General features: G+C 31.6%; 1 protein-coding gene across 3 annotated transcripts in view; it reads right to left on the bottom strand.

Annotated features, from left to right (window-relative positions):
- bchs (WD repeat and FYVE domain containing 3 bchs) overlaps nucleotides 1-13,473 on the bottom strand; it is a 130,197-nt gene extending 116,724 nt beyond the window's left edge. For all 3 annotated transcript variants that reach the window (XM_076469929.1, XM_076469931.1, XM_076469930.1), the window contains exons 1-5: nucleotides 13,310-13,473; nucleotides 4,373-4,577; nucleotides 2,854-2,977; nucleotides 1,791-2,065; nucleotides 548-740 (exon numbers count right to left, since the gene is read on the bottom strand). In XM_076469929.1, coding sequence (XP_076326044.1) covers nucleotides 548-740; nucleotides 1,791-2,065; nucleotides 2,854-2,977; nucleotides 4,373-4,576 — 796 coding nt within the window. In that variant the 5' untranslated portion in view covers nucleotide 4,577; nucleotides 13,310-13,473. The remainder of the gene's footprint in view (nucleotides 1-547; nucleotides 741-1,790; nucleotides 2,066-2,853; nucleotides 2,978-4,372; nucleotides 4,578-13,309) is intronic.
- Nucleotides 13,474-18,391: the final 4,918 nt, after the last annotated feature.

The raw sequence follows: 18,391 nt of genomic DNA, 5'->3' as shown, positions 1-18,391 counted from the left end.
GCTATTATTTTTATTATTATTCCTGCCAAGTGAAGATAAAACAGTTTAATGTTGTTAAAGTTCTTTTATTGTCTAATTGATAAATGTGCAACACACATACCGTCAATGTAGAACAAGTGTCAAAATGATTGTGGTATATAAATAAATACAAAACTAATTTTCTTTCAAGGTACTGACTAAATAAAACATTATTATTGAGAACAAGCAGAACAGTGTTCCACAAATTAAAATACTATTCAACTGCTCTAACAGACCAAAACTTTTCTATTATTAAAAATACACATTAGATAGTCTAAGTACCCATTCTGGTAAACTAGCAAGTACATTCTTAGAAAGATGTACACTTCATACTTTTTTAAAACAGCATTCATGCCTTAAAAATATAAAATCTTAGCATTCAACCACTACAGAAAAAAATATTTCTGTCTCTCAGTTTGGACCTCTACAAAAAAGAATTTAACACATAACTGAGATTTGTTTCAGAGGTGTCAAATGATTTAGAAAATCAGCTCAGTCATTTGTAAAATTTCCAAGCTGGAAGACTTACTATGAATGTAGCTAACAACAGTATCTGTGAGTCCATGACGTGAGATGGTCATAAGAACCTCTGATGAGCTCTTCCTCCAGACAGTATTGTGTACTGGGCACCAGCTAGTGATGGCACTGAACAAAAGTGTGAGGTCGTCCCTACGAGCAAGTTCTTCTGCTGAGACGGGATGGCTAAACATTCTCACTAAAATCTGTACAAATAGTATGATCTCTACTCACAATCTTATCACAAGTACAAGTTATTACAATCACCTTTCACCACCTTTGAAAACTGAAGTATTCACTTCATACCAGTTGTTAATTCCAATCTATTCACAATCACCTAGCAGCTATTATTGAAAGCATTAAAATCAAAGATCAAAAGTCATAGCTGCCTCATAGAGACTCAACCCATGAGTGTATGCAATCCAACTTATCTATTACAGGAATTTATATTCAAACCTTCAATAAAATAAATTACATCACTGGAGTAAATGTCTTACCACTTATGCAGCACTTCTGGTTCTTACAAGTTAAGAATGAGTGCAAATTCAGCTAATCAAAAAACTTTTGACATCTGTGAAAAAACAGTTCTCCAACTCAGTCATTTTTTATATCAGCAAGTTTCACAGTGCGAATTGAACACCAGTGGACATTCCCATTTCTTTAAAGCTTTTATCTTTTGCCACACTCAAGTAACATTGAATAAAACATTTTATTTCTTCTTTAGAGTAAATTACAATGTAACAAAGGGGAAGAAAAGCTAATCACTTTATTATTCTAACTTATTTAACACTTCACTGTCTCAGGTTATAAATAGAAAACCTAACTAAAATATGCAGCTGTAACATCAATGCCACTGAAGAACAAGAACAGTTAGATTCAGTGATTTTATTGCATATGTTCTATGATACTGTTTCTATGATTGCCAGGATATATATTGCTCCTTCCAACACCACACATGCAGCATATAGCTGATTAGAGCTGGAATTTCCCTGATTATGGTGATGCAGATGAATTAACAATATTGTAGAATAATTTCAATGTTAAGTGCAGCATCTGAACCTAAGGTCTATTTTGATTACATGTATGGCAGTTCTTGTCAGTTCTACTGTAAGAGTCAACATAATGAAATATGATAAAGAAATTGCCATATAATTAACATACAACATCCATACAGACAAGAATTACTGCAAACTAAAAACAAAGCTGTGTCACATTTCAGTACTGAAACATACTCATGGAGAAGTAAACAATTATACCTGCACAAATACTTTCTGCAGAAGGATACGGCACTCACGGGGTGTAAATTCACTTTTTCCATCAACTTCCTGAGAATCATCTACTTGAGGAAGATCAAAAAACAGATACAAGCATTTTACCAAGGTCGATGGTAGAGACGTAAGAGCCATAACTTCAATAACCGAGGAGTCTCCAGCTGCCAACAAGTTTACAGTTGTAAGAAGTATCCATCCATTGCTTTGGTCTTCTATACTTTCTACCTCTAGAAACTTTGCTATTGCACAACTTGCAGCTTCTAACAGATAAACAGAAAAAGCAAGGTATAGATTCAGATCTCTAAAATACACAAACAAGTTTATTCAACAGAACCAAAGTTTATGAAATAATAATCAGTGATGTCAAAAAAACCCACTTGTAGAGAAATATATATAACGGCTCGTTTGGGTTGAGAAAATATTTTAGGTAGAGGAGCAAACAATGTTTCGACCTTCTTCAGTCATCAACATTGTTTGCTCCTCTACGTAAAATATTTTCTCAACCCAAACGAGCCGTCTTTACGTATATAGAGCCGAAGTATATTTACGTAACACTGTATTTGATAAAAAAATTTGCATAAATCATTTTAGATAACAAATTTTTAAACACAGTTTTTAAATACAAATAACTTTAACTTAGTTCTCTCATCACAAAGAAAACTAACTAAAACCCTCTACACAGGTTAAGGAAAAACATTTTCATAACTTAAGCTTTGAAGAAGTAGAGATCAAATAATTCTTATTCTATAATTGTGTTAGTAAACTTGTTTTATTTTTTTCAAAAGTGATTAAAGCAAATGGTACAAAATTTAAACTGAAACTAAAACCAAAGAACCTTTCTCTATGGATAAACTTTAATTCCTTCAATTTTTAAGTTGAAAGAGATGTGTTGTTTTTTTTCAAAGTAGTTATAGTCTAAAACAACCATGTTTTCTATATCTGTTTTTATTAAATATAAATTGCTCAAAATATGCATTTCATTAATAACTGACACTATTTAATAATAAACAAACTTTTAATTTCTGACAAAATAAAGCTTGGACCTCACCAGTACTTTGATTTGATGCACGTCTCCTTATTTCTGATACCATCAGTTTACAAACCATCTGGCAAAATGGGACAATATCACTGAACTTTTCTGTTAGTTCACTTCCGGGGCTATTTTCAAAAACCTGTATGTTAAAAAACAAAATTATATATACATATCTAATTAAATGTTTTCTTTATTGTGAGATAAAATTAACCAAAATGTGCACTGCAGCTTGTTGTGATGCAGGTATAATGTTCTTGTACTTCTTAAAATATTGCAACATCAGAATAAGATTCCATTCTGAAAAATGTGTAATTGTTACCAAGAAATATTCTCTGTAAGGCCTTAAATTTGTTATACATTTATGTAAGTGGTCATAGCTTTACAGTACACTTTGATAAAATCAGATTTCTGCTTACAATTTACATTACATGATATACCACACAACACAGATTCCAAATCTGTGTATTACAAGCAATATGAAAGATTCAAAAATTATTATTTCAGACGAATACAAATACAAATCTGTGTATTACAAGCAATATGAAAGATTCAAAAATTATTTCAGACTAGTCCACAACACTGATGCAATGTTTAACTGAAATACTTTTCAAATACATTAACTAATAAGTCATAAAACAAACAATTAACTAAAATTAAGCCTACTAATCTTCCAACATTTCGGACTTGAACTTATATCAGAAAATTATATTTTACTAACAATAAATAAATAGTTACACTTTAATTTGTATTTATAGAAAAACTATTAATGCTATCTGCAACACTCTACCACCTACCATGATAAAAGATTGACAGTCACACTTCTAAAATACTCATAGCTTCCAGCATGAGAAATATTCTACAGTACTTTATAGATTCAAACCAACCCTAACTAACAGCATTAATACTGAATGCAAGAGGAACCTAGAAAAGTGAGCACAGCATACAGACTTACAGTTGATGATAGTACCAAAAAAACACAAGAATTAACCAAAAAAGAGAGATGAGGCTCCCAATACTTAACTGAAATATCATGTAAACATGCTTCATCGAAAAATAAAAACATCTAAATTTTATCAAGTTCTCATTAAAGCAAGCTACCTACACTGTTCAGTTTAAAGCACATGAAAATAAAAATACAGACAGATGAAGTTTTCTCACAAAAAATTGAAAACATCATTTGTTTGATATTTATATTTAAAAAAAAAGACTTTTCAGTTCTTCCTTTAATTTTATCCATTAAACCAGAGACAGTAAAAAATTCAACAAAACTGTAGAGATACATCAAGGAGATTGGTTGGTTGGTTAGTTTGGTGTTTTATGGCACAAAGCAACTTGGCGATCTGATGTCAAGGGAAGGAAGAGAAAGAATTAAAATATTTTAATAACATTAGTTATTGTCAACTATTTACATATATTCATCTATCCTATAAATTGGGAAATCATGAGACAGCAAAGACAGCTTAAACAACTAATGAAAAAAAACAAAGCATTCCTGTAAATGGTACCACAAACTGTCAAATACTGAAATGTTTACCTTGCAGAATAATGGAAGCATGTTATAAATACGATGCTCCTGTTCTTCCTGGCTTAGTGCCTGAGGAGGGTGCATCAACTCCATAAAAACCTTGTGAAGATGCATCAGTCCTAGAGCTGCATGTTGTTTGTTTACAGTGCAGTCTTCTGGAGACACAGCTGACCCTCGAGAATGACCAGTCAAAAGCTTCCTCATGATGTTCATTCTGTATACATGATTAAAATGTATGGTTTAAAAATGCTGAAACTTTCTATGTCAGCTGTCTTTTGAAAATAATGTAATACCAGATGTGCTTGGTACAGGATCTCTGAAAGTGTTCTGTTTAAAGAATAAATAAAACTAAAATTAACTATAACAAATATTTCTATTTCTTTATTTTGAAGTTCATGTATCATGCCGTGTTGTAGCCCACAGAGTGTATAATTCTTCTCATGATTCATGGCATCCACATGTTTTACCAATATCACAGTAGTACAAATTACAATGTTGAGCATCCCCTATGTGACATCATTTTCATGTCTACTGACTGACTAACAAACAACACACTACTGCATAGTGGTGTTTGTGATGAGAACATGTAATCCCTCCAGAAACCTTTAACCTCCTTTTGGGAAACAAGTTCATAATACCTTAAAGGTTAACTACATTTCATAGTATCAAAGTTTTGATTATGAATGACATATAAAAACTATAGATACATTAATTTTTACATGTAGCCTGTGTAAATACTAAAGTCTAGTTTATTTTAACAAACTTGAACATTAGAACAAATTACACATTTTTTCCACAATTTACTTTGTATTACTTGAGAACTGAAAAACAAAAACTTTCTTCTTCATTCACAACATTAATATGTAATATTTCAAACAATAGTTTACAAAACTCATAACATACGAAAAGGCACAAAAGTACAAAGGACAGTTGGACAATATACAGTAACAGAATTATCTAAGTATATCCAAACAAATCATAATATCCATTCAAGGAAATCATGTGGGAATTTTTAAATCCTTATCTAAACCATTCTTAGAAAAACACCTAAGTGAGGGCTTTTTTTGGGTACTATATATACCAAAAAAGATGTTCGAAAAACCTATAAACAAACTTTCCAGTTGTTCAGTTTGATCTCAAATATAAGCTGATTTGATTGCTATATAAAATATTTTATTTACTTCACATTCATGTAAATAATTTATAATCTACTTCATCCAATCATAATCAAGCATAACTTACAGGTATTTTCAAAAGTTGTAATGTATTAGTATGTATTTAGGCCAAATGTTGTAGCATCATAATGTAAAAATTCAGGCTAAAGTAAAAAACAATTAAAGAGAAAGAAAATCATGCAACAAACATGACATGAATAATTAAATTCTTAAAGGATGACAGTTTCTTGGTAAATACAAACCTACTCTTTAGGAACAGGTAGAAAAGTTATTTAGAAACATTTTGTTTCTACAGTAATTGCAAGAAGTACAGAAATGAGTATTCTGACATTAGTTTCATTTTTCTTTGAAGTTACAATAAAAAGGTTACAAAAATAGAAAATATTAATTCTAAAATGTATGGGTTAAAATTGTTTAAATACAGTTAGAGTTATTTTTTTTTATTTAAAGCCTCCTTTGTTTTGTTTTTGAATTTTGTGCAAAGCTACACAAGGGCTATCTGCACTAACCGTCCCTAATTTAGCAGTGTAAGACAAAAGAGAAGGCAGCTAGTCATCACCACCCACCGCCAACTCTTGGGCTACTCTTTTACCAATGAAAAGTGAGATTAATTTTCACATCACAACACTCCCACAGCTGAAAGGGCAAGCATGTTTGATGCAATGAGAATTCGAATCTGCAACCTTCAAATTACGAGTCCAGTGCATTATCTACCTGGCCATGCCGGGCTATATTAAAGCCTTGAAATATCATAAACAATTGTGCACTAGGCCCCCCAAGAGGTTGTACTGGTTATGAAAGGGTTAGTATCACATTATATTTTACCTCTACAATGCTAAATGATTTTTACGTTTACTGTTATCATAAACATACTTCAGACAACATAGTTTTTGTATATAGAAAGTCAGCAGGATAAAATAAACTGAATCTTAAACAGTGAAAACTGGTATGCCCAATTAAATTTATAAAATTATATTTTGTGTCCAACCAAGTTCAAATAATGTCTAATCAAAATAATAACATGGTCTAAAATACAACCAGCAAATAAAATATTTTCTTGTAGCAGTATATATTTGACAGCCTTGGCATCTTTTAAGATATTTAATGTCTTACTCTACAAAAAAGAAACTGAATATTCAAGAAAGTAAACACACAATATTTAAAAAATAGAAAACAACAAACTTTAATGACTATTTTTAAAAAAATCTTCAAAATAAACAGAAAAATTCGGAATAATAAATTATCACTCATACAAGTCCTGTCTCAAAAATACAGGTATTAAGAAACTATGTACTTATCACCTGACCTCCACTGTTAATAAGTATCTGTAACTAAACTACTAATCACCAATAGTCTTGAAGAGATTTGATAAAAAAAACATTCAGTAGAGTTTCAGAAAGCCAAGTACTTGTGATAAAGCTTTAACTTATTTGAACAAGGACACCTTGTGAGCATTACTTGCATTAAATTCATAGAGCTCTTAAGCTACTGCAAAAGACTGACTGTCAAGTTCTTATGACATTTGTGAAAATGTTCAAAAACAGTACAAGCAAATTGGTCTGAATTGCAAATATAATGGTAATAAGTGAAAAATGTGGTTGAAGGAATTTCAAAGGTTTAGATTGTTTGTAAGGCTCTGTCGCTTATTAAGTAAATCAATAGGCTGGATAGTAACGTATCTTAATTCCCTGATAATTCTGCAATGTTCCAACTTTTGTACTGGCCACATCTACTAGTTTTCTGTTCCTGAGTTTATAGGGAAAAAAGCTTGAATTACACAATGATTCAGACTGAGTTGCAGTTGTTGTAGTAAGGTGATACACGTTCAGCTATATGTGCTATGATTAAACAAAAATATGTTGAATTAGTTTATATGTGTGTACAAAACATTTATATATAACTTTTAATGATTAACCTACTTTTAAATAAAAATTTCTCTACTTGTAATTGCTTTAAAAATGAGCCCAATACTTTACAATATTTATCAATTCTATGTTTATTAAATCTTTAATTACATTCACTGGTAAATTATAAAAATACCATTGCATATAATCACTGTTTCATTACAAATATTTTGAAGATTTTTCTATTAATATGTACAAAAACACATCTGACTGAGGAAGTTCGACAGAAAATAATGTATTCTCGTTGTATTTGACTTCTACGTTAAAAATTAATCAGAGAAATATAACAGCCATATTCTCCTTCATTGTCCTATTTATCGTATTTAATTTTTTGAAAATAATCCAGTGTATGTATTTATTTAAGTTTGTTTGTTTTTATTAAATTTATCTTTTAGAATATTGTTTTTTATAATTGCTCCAATTTTAAAAAGACCTCTTCATCTCACATGAATATATATTATCCAGCATTAACCCTAATTTAATAAAAGTTTCTCAATTCATTTGCTATGAGTCATACTTGAAATCTATTAGAATAATTTTCTTGTAAGTTATAGTTAAACCATCATTTGGATTTGACCTCAGCTGACAAGTGTGATAAGATTAACACTAAAATATATATCTTAAAAGTAACCTACGTTATAACAATGAAACACTAAAGACTCATCTCTCTAGATTAAAAGGTTTGGTGTTTTATGGCAAAAAGAAACTAGGCTACCTGCGCCAGATTAAAAGGAAAAAACCTTCATACTTTGTACGAGTTTGACTTTCAATGTGTAAATGTACAAGTAAAAATAAAATAAAAAAATTGTGGAATGAACTATTAATATAAAAAAAACAGTGACAAAAAGTTAGCTATTCCTCACACACAAACAAATTACTAAAATATCAAATCAAAAGTAAAATAATCAATCACACCAATACACCTAATTCATAAAAACATAATAGTTCAAACAACCTGAGTCACATCATTAGGTAAATTGTTTCACATGCTTCTAATTCTAACTGCACTGTAACTAATAAAGAACAAACTTCTAACTTTAGACCTATCACTTTAATACTCAAGTATACATTTCCAGCCTTTATATTTTACTTATCACAATGACAAACCACGAGAAGGTTGTCCAGACTTTTAACTATTTCCATGCTCCAAGCACATAAATATACACTTCTCAATATTAAGGTTAAATTTTCATGTTAAGACTTGGTCATTTATCCACTAGAGTGGAAAATAAACAACTAATAAACCACTCCCTTGTGATGTACTTAACAGAAAACTATAAAAACCAAATATACACCACCAACTGCAAAACCAATAAAACAATGACTCTACAAGAAAATAAAACTGCAAGTCAATGAGATCTAATCCACAATTTTTTTAATGTTAATAATCATTAATTTAATGCCTAAACCTACAAAAGGTTTTCTAAATTCCTTATTGTAGAATCCAAAACATTTTAGTTCAATGCTGAAAAGTGTTAAGTCATGATGCAATATGGCAGGATAAAGTTGGATAGTATTTCCCAGTTGTGTGACAAGGATGCTACTACTATTAAGAAGAAAAGATCAGAGGAGAATTGTCAATAAACATATGCTGAAATCCATGCTGTGGTAACAAAGACTAAATGTGTGTCAGGTTTCATCTTAAAGTCGACACTCTGTATAAGGCTCTACTGCAATGCAGTGTCCAGCTGTCATTCCTTCATATGAGGAAGACACCAACATTCTTTTGTTTTCTTGTTGAGCACAAAGTTATACAACAGATTATCTGTGCTCTGCTCATTATGGATATCAAAGTCTGACTTTTAACATTATAAGCCCTCATACTTACCAATGAGACATTAGGTGGGGAGGCTAATGATGTTTTTAGAAAAAATGCAGAGAACGATAATTACAGTAACACTTGGTTTTAAAAATATAAGATACATGATGAGGATGCTTAAAAATATTCAGTTTTGTTGTCTTTTTTTTGGTTATTGTTAATGTATAACACTACACATAAGATTTTGGTTCTCAAAACTGTTAGCACATTAGATAGAAATATTTTAACTGTAAGATGTTAATTACTTGAGCTGGTAAGTCTGTTGAAGGTGACATAATATTAGATGTAAGATTAGGCTTAGATGATCTGTAACCACACTAAATTTTCTAAGCTGGAATTGCTAACTGGTAAAATTTTTTTCCTGATAACATAGTATTGTATGATGAAGTATTTTTTTCAGTTATTGTTAAATAGGTATTCATAGGTTAAGAAGTAACTTTCAGATAGGTAAACATCTATTGTTTCTGAGTTTGAGAGGTTGATGTAGCTTTGATGGACTACATGTACATGAATGTCTCTCTTTTCCATTGTTCTATGTACAAATAAAATACTAACTTTGATATTTAGATCAAATATCTTACTCAATAAGAGTTCCTATCAAGTAATTCTCTCAACCAATCCTTCTGTAATTATTCAAGTCCAAGCAATTTTCCAGAAATGCCTATACAGAGAATTTTGGGTTTTATTATCAATATATCAGGAAGCTACCTTCAATGTATTAAAAATTACTTAGTTATAAGCTATATCATTCAAAACCTCCCTTATTTTAAGGATCAGAAACTATGATAAATGTTTCTAAAATACTCAAATACCAGTAAGAGAAATCATACATTTCAAAACAATAATAACTGTTGTTTTGGTATGATTTCTACTTTCTAAAACTTGTTTTAATAAAAATAATTGATATTATAATAAATATCAACATTTAGAAATAGTTTGTTTCTTTTTACAAACTAATTAAAACAGTAAAACATTTTATAAATACAACTAAAACTGTGAAGTTTACTTGCACCTTCATGTATCTTGATTCATTAACAATGAAGCCACAATATTCATTTAATTCATGGGGTAAGACCAAGAATGACTTCATTGGATGGACAGCTCAATTCCAGTTTGAAATAATATTTTCTTAAATATTATTTAAGAACACATTTTAAATAATGCTGTATCTAGTCACACAACCACTACTATCTGTTAATTAATTAGAAAATATTAAACAACTCATAATATTTAAAGATAACATATATATAGTTCTGATTAAATCTACAATTCTTCTAAACTAAAAGAAGATTACATGTAATATGTAATTAATTTTAGAGTTAAATATCTGTTTGACTGTTAAGTGTACTTGGTGGTTATACCCTCAAAATTTATTATTCAGTAATACTCTTACCACACTGTATTATTACTGTTACTTATATACTTTATATTACTGCTTGTACTAATAGTCCCCCCTAGCAGTGCCAAAATGATTAAGAAACTTTAGAGAGTGCTGTGCTCTAGGGTGGTTCCCACAGATATAGTAAAATATGAAACCATGAACTCTTATATCCTTTTTCTTTTTCAATTGGTGAAAGACTGCTTGCTCAAAATTTCAACAAACCTACATTTTATTTCTGCTTTACACACTTCTTCCTTAAGATAATTCTTGTGATTGTGCATAGGAAGGGTAAACCTATCATATTTATTTCTGTAATGTAGTGACAGTGGCACAAATATTTCTAAATGCATCAAGAAACCATTTCATCACAGTTTTTATTCCTCATTGCTTGGCAAGGCAAGAGCATGGTGCTCATATACTTATGTGTAACTCCACGTTACTTGGGTTCAATTATTTATTTAGATTTTTTAAATATTTTTAATTTATTTTAATTAAATTTCCCTTAATTTGAAAGCAAAATTTTTGGCTAAATCTTTTATCATTATACTTATAACTTTTTCAGGTTTTCACTATGGTTGTTACATGGTGTCTGAAGGTTTCTTAATGGAAACATTAACAATATGACTACCAGAACAAAACTACCATTGAGTGTACAAATCCTGCAAGTGTTCTATCATTTCTATTTTCAGCTGAAGTTGATAGTGAGATAAAATTCCACAAAAGTAATCCACCTTGTTCAGCTTTTTTATAAGAAAGCTGGCATTCCTACTGGGCCAAAGCAGCATATCATCTCCAAGGTAGAAGATCTCTTCCTGGGGTAAAAGAACACCCAAATAAATAAATAAACTAGTCACAAAGGTCCAGAGCTCAAGTTCATAAAGTCGGTTCAGATGTTATTTGAAATTGTCAATCAAGATAGTCTACAAATTCTGACCATACAGAAAGACAGATTTCCTCACTGCACAAAGATAAGTCAAAAATAAAAGGAAGGAAGAACCAAATACAGAAGGAGAGAAAAATAACTTAGTAAATAGTCCAAAAATTTAGAATAGAGGAAACTGCTGAATTGGAGACTAATCAGAGAAGTGATGAGCACAGTGCTATAAAAGAGGCAGAAAGAGCAGTGAGTGATGCTGGTCCTTCACATACTTCCCACTGACAAAACAAACTTTTAAGGATGCAAACACTCTCAAGCTAGACTCTGACCTGGGTTGTTGTTGAAAGACAAGAAGAAGGATTGTCATTCGTATTACTGTCACAGCAGCTACCAATTTTAACCAAGATGCAAGCAAAATCAATGTCAACAGATCCTTATGTCCTTAATATCTGGCATGTAAAGTGAAAAAGAACTTTTAGATGGATTTGTATCTCACAGTCTACTGGGATAGTAAACTACTGCCTAACTTAAAAGGCAAAAAGACCACCAGTTACCTTCCAATTTTGGTGTCCAGATCTGGAGTCAATCAACTATCTACAATGCTGAAGTTCCTGAACTGAACAGGGCAGGCCACAAATAATGCAACTATTAAACATTTGGACATCAAGAAGCACATTTGTGGATTGACCTCTGACATGGCTTCTGCAAACACAGGTCACAAATCTGGAGTTTGCATCTTCTAAGAAAAGAAAAGGATGTCTTTAACAGCCTTTCAGTATCAACAGCTGTAACCTAATTCCAAGAAGTCCACTATGATTTCAACCCTAAGTACAGTACATGGTAAGTATTCTTCCACTTCTGAAAACAATCAATTCACAAACACTGGCATCATTTCAGGGTTATTTACTAAATTTTTACATTATTTTCAATTTGTTCCATATTGTTCTAAAAACTATTTGTTCAGAAAACAAAACATTCAAGTTTCAATAATCACTTTTGACCTGTGCAAGACACCAGAAATCTCAACTTCCTTGAAATTTCTCAAGTTTTTTTCTTTTGTTTTAAGTTCAATATGATAGATTAAGGTAATTAGAGCAGGAGATTTGAGGATTTCAAAAATAACAACCACCTTAATTTGTCTCATCAGTTTAGGCTAGACTTTCTGAATCATTGTTACTATTCATTAAAACTTAAATCCTTCTCAGCAAAACACACACACAAGCACCACTGATGGTGTGAAGTATTTGTATTATTCTGATAATTTAATGTAATATATAATTTATTTAAATAATCCTTTTACCCTACCTCACTGGACTAATAACAGGCAGGCTGAGAAAGTATTATGTTCGTTGTTAAACATACACGAGTGAATAACGTTTCTATTTATCGTTAATTTGGCTTTAGGTTGTCATATACACCTATTTATGAAATCTCGTTGAAGTATTCTTTCTCCTTTGTTCTGAGGTACTTTTGCAAGTTCACCGACTGCACAATGGTTTAATCCCGTCTGAGCCTTTTCGTTAGTACAAAACACCAGCACTACTACAACGGTGCTAGTGTTAACAGTGTGCTACTACTGATGTAGAGTTTGGTGGATATTATTCCGAAAGTTAATGGTACTTTTTTGTAAGCTGGATTGCGAACTATCTTAAAGTTGATTTAACAACATTCCGTCATGTTTTGTAGTTGTAGACTAGTGTTAGACGCAAGAATTATTTCTCATTAAAATCTTAATATGCGCATTTTGATCATTAAACCAACCTCAAATTTAAACTTAATAAGAAACTTACTTGTCAAATCTTAAATACTTTTAGGTCTTTATTTACATAGCTCTCTCTTCTCGCAGGTTTGACACGTTTAACCAAATTCATATGTTACAACACCATCTTCTATTTCACTTACCAACCAACTAGTGTTAAAAGTATTAACCACTTCTGTTATTGATTACATAAAAGCGTCCCCTACATATAACACTTATAAATGTTTTGGCAACCACAATTACTCAAGATTAAAAGGAAATTAAAATTCATTCTAGAACATCACTGTTTAAATATTTGTTATCTTATTATCTTGGAATAAACCATTGTTAGCAGCATTATTGCAAACGGTAATTTAAAAAAATAATATCTTGAATTTGTTATCAATGAAAGTATCATGTCTCAAAAATTAAACAATATGTTATTACAGTTTGTTTGAAGTTAAACACAAACCCACTCAATGGGCTATTTGTGCTCAGGTATCGAAATTTGGTTTCTAACCATGTACGTTATATTATTGCTTTCACTATTGAACAAAAGAGTGAGCTTGCTTATCTGTTCAACTTGTTTACAGGTGGAGAAGAGCTTTTCTTGATGTTTATCGTTAATACAGAAAGAGCTGTTTTCAAGGTGCTTGAAGAATTAAACTAGAGTGAGAAAAGCTATTAGTTAAATAAGGTACATCCAAAACCGTGACTGAATCTAATAACAAAACAGCAAAATAGTAAATTAGGCTTTCCAAATGTCATTTGATATTAGTAGAATTTCTGATTATTGAACCTATTTTAAAAAATAAAAGGTCGGCGGAAGACAAGGAAAATTACACTTAACAACAAGCATAACTGTTTGATTGCTTTTGTAAGCAAGTTGTTAAAATAGGTCAGCAAAGTTTTTTTCTGGATAGAAAAAATTGAAAGTTAGCATGGTTTTATAAAAATCCGGATTTTCTCTCCTGAAACTGAGGAGGTTTTCATTGTTTCTGTTATTTTTAAGACTGTAGAAACTGTCCGCTGGGTTAAACGGTGGTAATTTATTTATATATTTGTTGTAAAGCACAAAGCTACACTATTTGTGTTGGGCCAGCCGCGGGTATAAAAACCAGATTTTTAGTGCCATAAGTCAAGAAAATTACCACTGAGCTAATGGGGACAAATGTCCAAAAACTTTATTAACAGTTATAAATAAATAACTTGGCAGGTATTTATCAGCAGTATCTCGCTTAATCTTGTAGCCGCAAACCTCTCTTTTGTTTCCAAGTGCTATATTTTTAAAGATTAATGTCTAGTGCTATTCCTCTAACATGTGTACCCAGAAAATCTGCAGTGTATTCCTTCAGTTTTTTGTTCTTGTTTTTTAATTTATCTATCCCAGTTCTCTCATCAGGAAGACGTTAGCGTCATCCCCGCTTGTAGATTTTCCCATATCAATTAATTGCCTTGGGAAGTGTGGTGTCTCACAGTTAACCAGCAAAGGAGCGTTTTCTTTTCTTTCTTTTTGAATTTCGCGCAAAGCTACTCGAGAGCTATCTGCGCTAGCCATCCCTAATTTAGTAGTGTAAGACTAGAGGGAAGGCAGCTAGTCATTACCACCCACCACCAACTCTTGGGCTACTCTTTTATAACGCCCCCACGGCTAAAAGGGCGAGCATGTTTGGCGCGACGGGGATCCGAACCCGCGACACTCGGATTATGAGTCGCACGCCTTAACTCACCTGGCCATGCCGGGCCTAACAAAGATAGGCTCACTAATAATTCGTTGTTTTCATATCTCGGCCTTAAGTGTAGATTTGTTCCGACAGCTTAGTCACAGAGAAAGAAGCAAGACACTGATTCAAACAAATAGCAGAGTTCAATGTTTTACAGTTAACGAAGTACAATAAACACTACTCTGCAAGTTACAGCACTATAAGATATAGTTAGTTGGTAAATGATTGGTGTGTATGTGTATAGCTATCAAGTTAACTGAAGGCTTTATTGAACAAAAAGTTCTATCAGTGCGTGTAATTTCCTCTTGTAAATTAAGCTGAGTAAAGAAAAGCAAAAAGTCAAAAGAAAATGACTTCAATTAAATAAAATACAGTAATTTTAATCGCTGCTACAACCTCGATGATATTTCTCTAACAAAATAACAATTACTAAAAGTGCTGCAATTCCATAAATACTTCGCATTGACGTGAAGGAAGATGCGAAAGCAACGCTACACTCTTGAAACTCTAAATAAATGCTTCACTGTAACTATAAGAAAACACACACACACAAACCAGCATTTCACTAGTAATGCACAGTAAAAAATTCTGTATAAGACGTATATGTTTTATAGAGTTGTCAGCTAATTTCTTTTAAAACCTTGAGAAGTGCAGTTGTTAAAAAGTCTTCAACCATCACAGTTCTGCGATCTTCATCTTGCTGAATTCTTTTAATTTTTTTAATACTCAGAGTTCTTTCCAAGTGGTAAAATGCTCCTAACTTTTATATATAGAAATGTTTATTTTGAAATTTATAAACGGCTGCTTCAATCAATCATGTAGTGCAAAATTTGTAGATATGGAGTCGTATTATAATTGATAATTTATATTACTTTCTCCCTACTATCTTCTTTCTTTGCATTTCCTTTAAAACTTTCATTTTTTTATTCATGTTCCAGCTAATTCTTGAACCTCTTTAATACTTTTTATCGTCTTTAGTTAAAATGTAATCTACTTGTAATTATTTATAATTAGGATTTAACTTAGTAATAATAATGCTTCATTGCAAACCACACAGAAAGTTCAAATCTACCAGTCTTATGAACAAAGGCCTGGCATGGCCAAGCGTGTTAAGGCATGTGACTCGTAATCTGAGGGTCGCGGGTTCGCATCCTCGTTGCGCCAATCATGCTCGCCCTTTCAGCCGTGTGGGGCGTTATAATGTGTGTCGGTCAATCCCACTATTTGTTGGTAAAAGAGCAGCCCAAGAGTTGGCGGTGGGTGGTGATGACTAGCTGCCTTCCCTCTAGTCTTACACTGCTAAATTAGGGACGGCTAGCACAGATAGCCCTCGAGTGGTTTTGTGCGAAATTAAAAAAACAAAACAAATTTATGAGTTAACGTTGGTACCATCCCAGGTACCATTTCTAGTAACCCTTTCCATTAATTCAATGTATTTCCTAAGGTAAGGAGCCCAAGACTGAACACAATATTCCAAATGTGACCTAACCAGTGATCTGTACAATGAAATTATAACATCTTCAGACTTGTATTCAATATTTCTTTAAATACAATTTGAAATTCAAAATGCTCTACTACTAGTAATAGCACACTGTTTGAATGGCTTAAGAAACTGATCAACCATTACACCAAGACTCTTTTCTTTCATGACATTGTTAAGGTTATTCCTACCCAAATTATAGTTACACATCAAATTGTGATAACCCACATCCAATGTATTGCGTTTATCATAAGTAAATCTACCATTTATATGTCCAACCCTCTAAATAATGTAAAGTAATAGCATCATTTTCACAGGTAGCAACAACCAAAATCTTGATATCATCAACAAATTTAAGTCGTTTATTGACCATTCCTTGATATTTGTTAATAATGAAAATCAAAAATAGTGATGGTCTTAAGACTAACTCCTAAAGTACACCACTTGCAATATTAATCCAGTTTGACTGAACTCCATGTATGACAATCTTCTACTTTTTCCCACCAAGCCACTTTTATTCTATCCAATTAGTTAACTTATCCCCCCACTCTTATAAAGACAAGTTCACAAAACTTTTAATGTGGTTTTTGTCAAATACTTTCTGGAAATCCAAATACACCAAATCCACACTCTTACTCTCATCTACTTATGCAGTAACATTTTCAAAGCATGTAAAAATATTTATAAGGAAAATTTTTCCCTTAGTTAAACCATGTTAACTATTCGATAAAATCCTAAACTTTGTTAAATGATTTTGCAAGGTATCTTTTATCAGATTTTCAAATGACCAAGAAGGGATTCACTCTTGATTTTAATGCCTATTGGGCAGTTGATCTAACAGTAGTCAATCACTGTTTTTTTTTTGTTTTAAAGGTTTGGTGATTTTTAAAATGTATTTAAAACTATAATTGAGATTCCAGATTTTAGGTGTTTTTTTTTTTTTCTTTTACTTTTTAAAATGTTAAGCAGAAGTCATACATATTTCTACAGATATTTACTTTGTTTATCATAACAAGAACTTTTAAAGTGATTTGTGTAAAGATATAATTATATCTTTGGACTTTTAATCGATGAATTTACAAATACACTCTAAAAATTATCTTTAATCATAACAAAAGAACTTGGGTCTTAATACTTTGAACGTCCCATCCTCTACTATGCCACGATCCTTTTCTTCAGTCACTCTACTGAGTGAATTCCCGTCTATACCAAACGTTTAAACCAAATTATAACAAATGCACTATGTTGCACTTGCTGTAATTAAAGGTTATTTGACAAATATTCGTCTTACTTAGCAACTCATTCATGCCATTCGTAGACAGTATCTCAACAATCCTGATATTGGTAAAAATTTCCAAGAGTTCTGACCAGAAAACTTTACAAGTTTACTAACTATGACTATATTAGTGTCTTTATACATTAGAAAGATCAAATATCTGAGCTCTATAGAATACACATATTATTAATATTATTTTGTATCATTTTTCATCATTAACACATTTTAAACATTGTTTAATTACGTTCATAAATTATTAGTTGTAGTATTCAATCAGCCATAACGTCCTTCCCACTTCGTCCTTCGGTGGATCAACGGTAGCATCATAGACTAACAGCACTTAATGCAAGGATTCGATTTCTCACTGGACAGAGGCAGATAGCTAATCACGTAGTTTACGTCAATAACTTTGATTCTTCAATTTCTGCCTTAACCAAATTCAATGTTTCTCATCTTCAATCCTTCTTACAAATATCATTGTGCCAGTGAATCTCCATCTGCGTTTCTTTCTTTTTCTTTTGATTTTATCAATCAGACGTTTTGTCCCTGGTGGTTCACGATAAGCTTCAGCGCTTATAACACTTAAAAGGAAGGAACAAGGGGTCGATACCTGCTATCTCATTAAGTAGCTTTGTGTTTAACAACGAACAAACA

Source organism: Tachypleus tridentatus, chromosome 12 (assembly GCF_004210375.1).
Source record: "Tachypleus tridentatus isolate NWPU-2018 chromosome 12, ASM421037v1, whole genome shotgun sequence".
NCBI lineage: Eukaryota > Metazoa > Arthropoda > Merostomata > Xiphosura > Limulidae > Tachypleus > Tachypleus tridentatus.
Note: the sequence above shows the minus strand (reverse complement) of the source record. Positions and strands in the feature narration are given on the sequence as shown.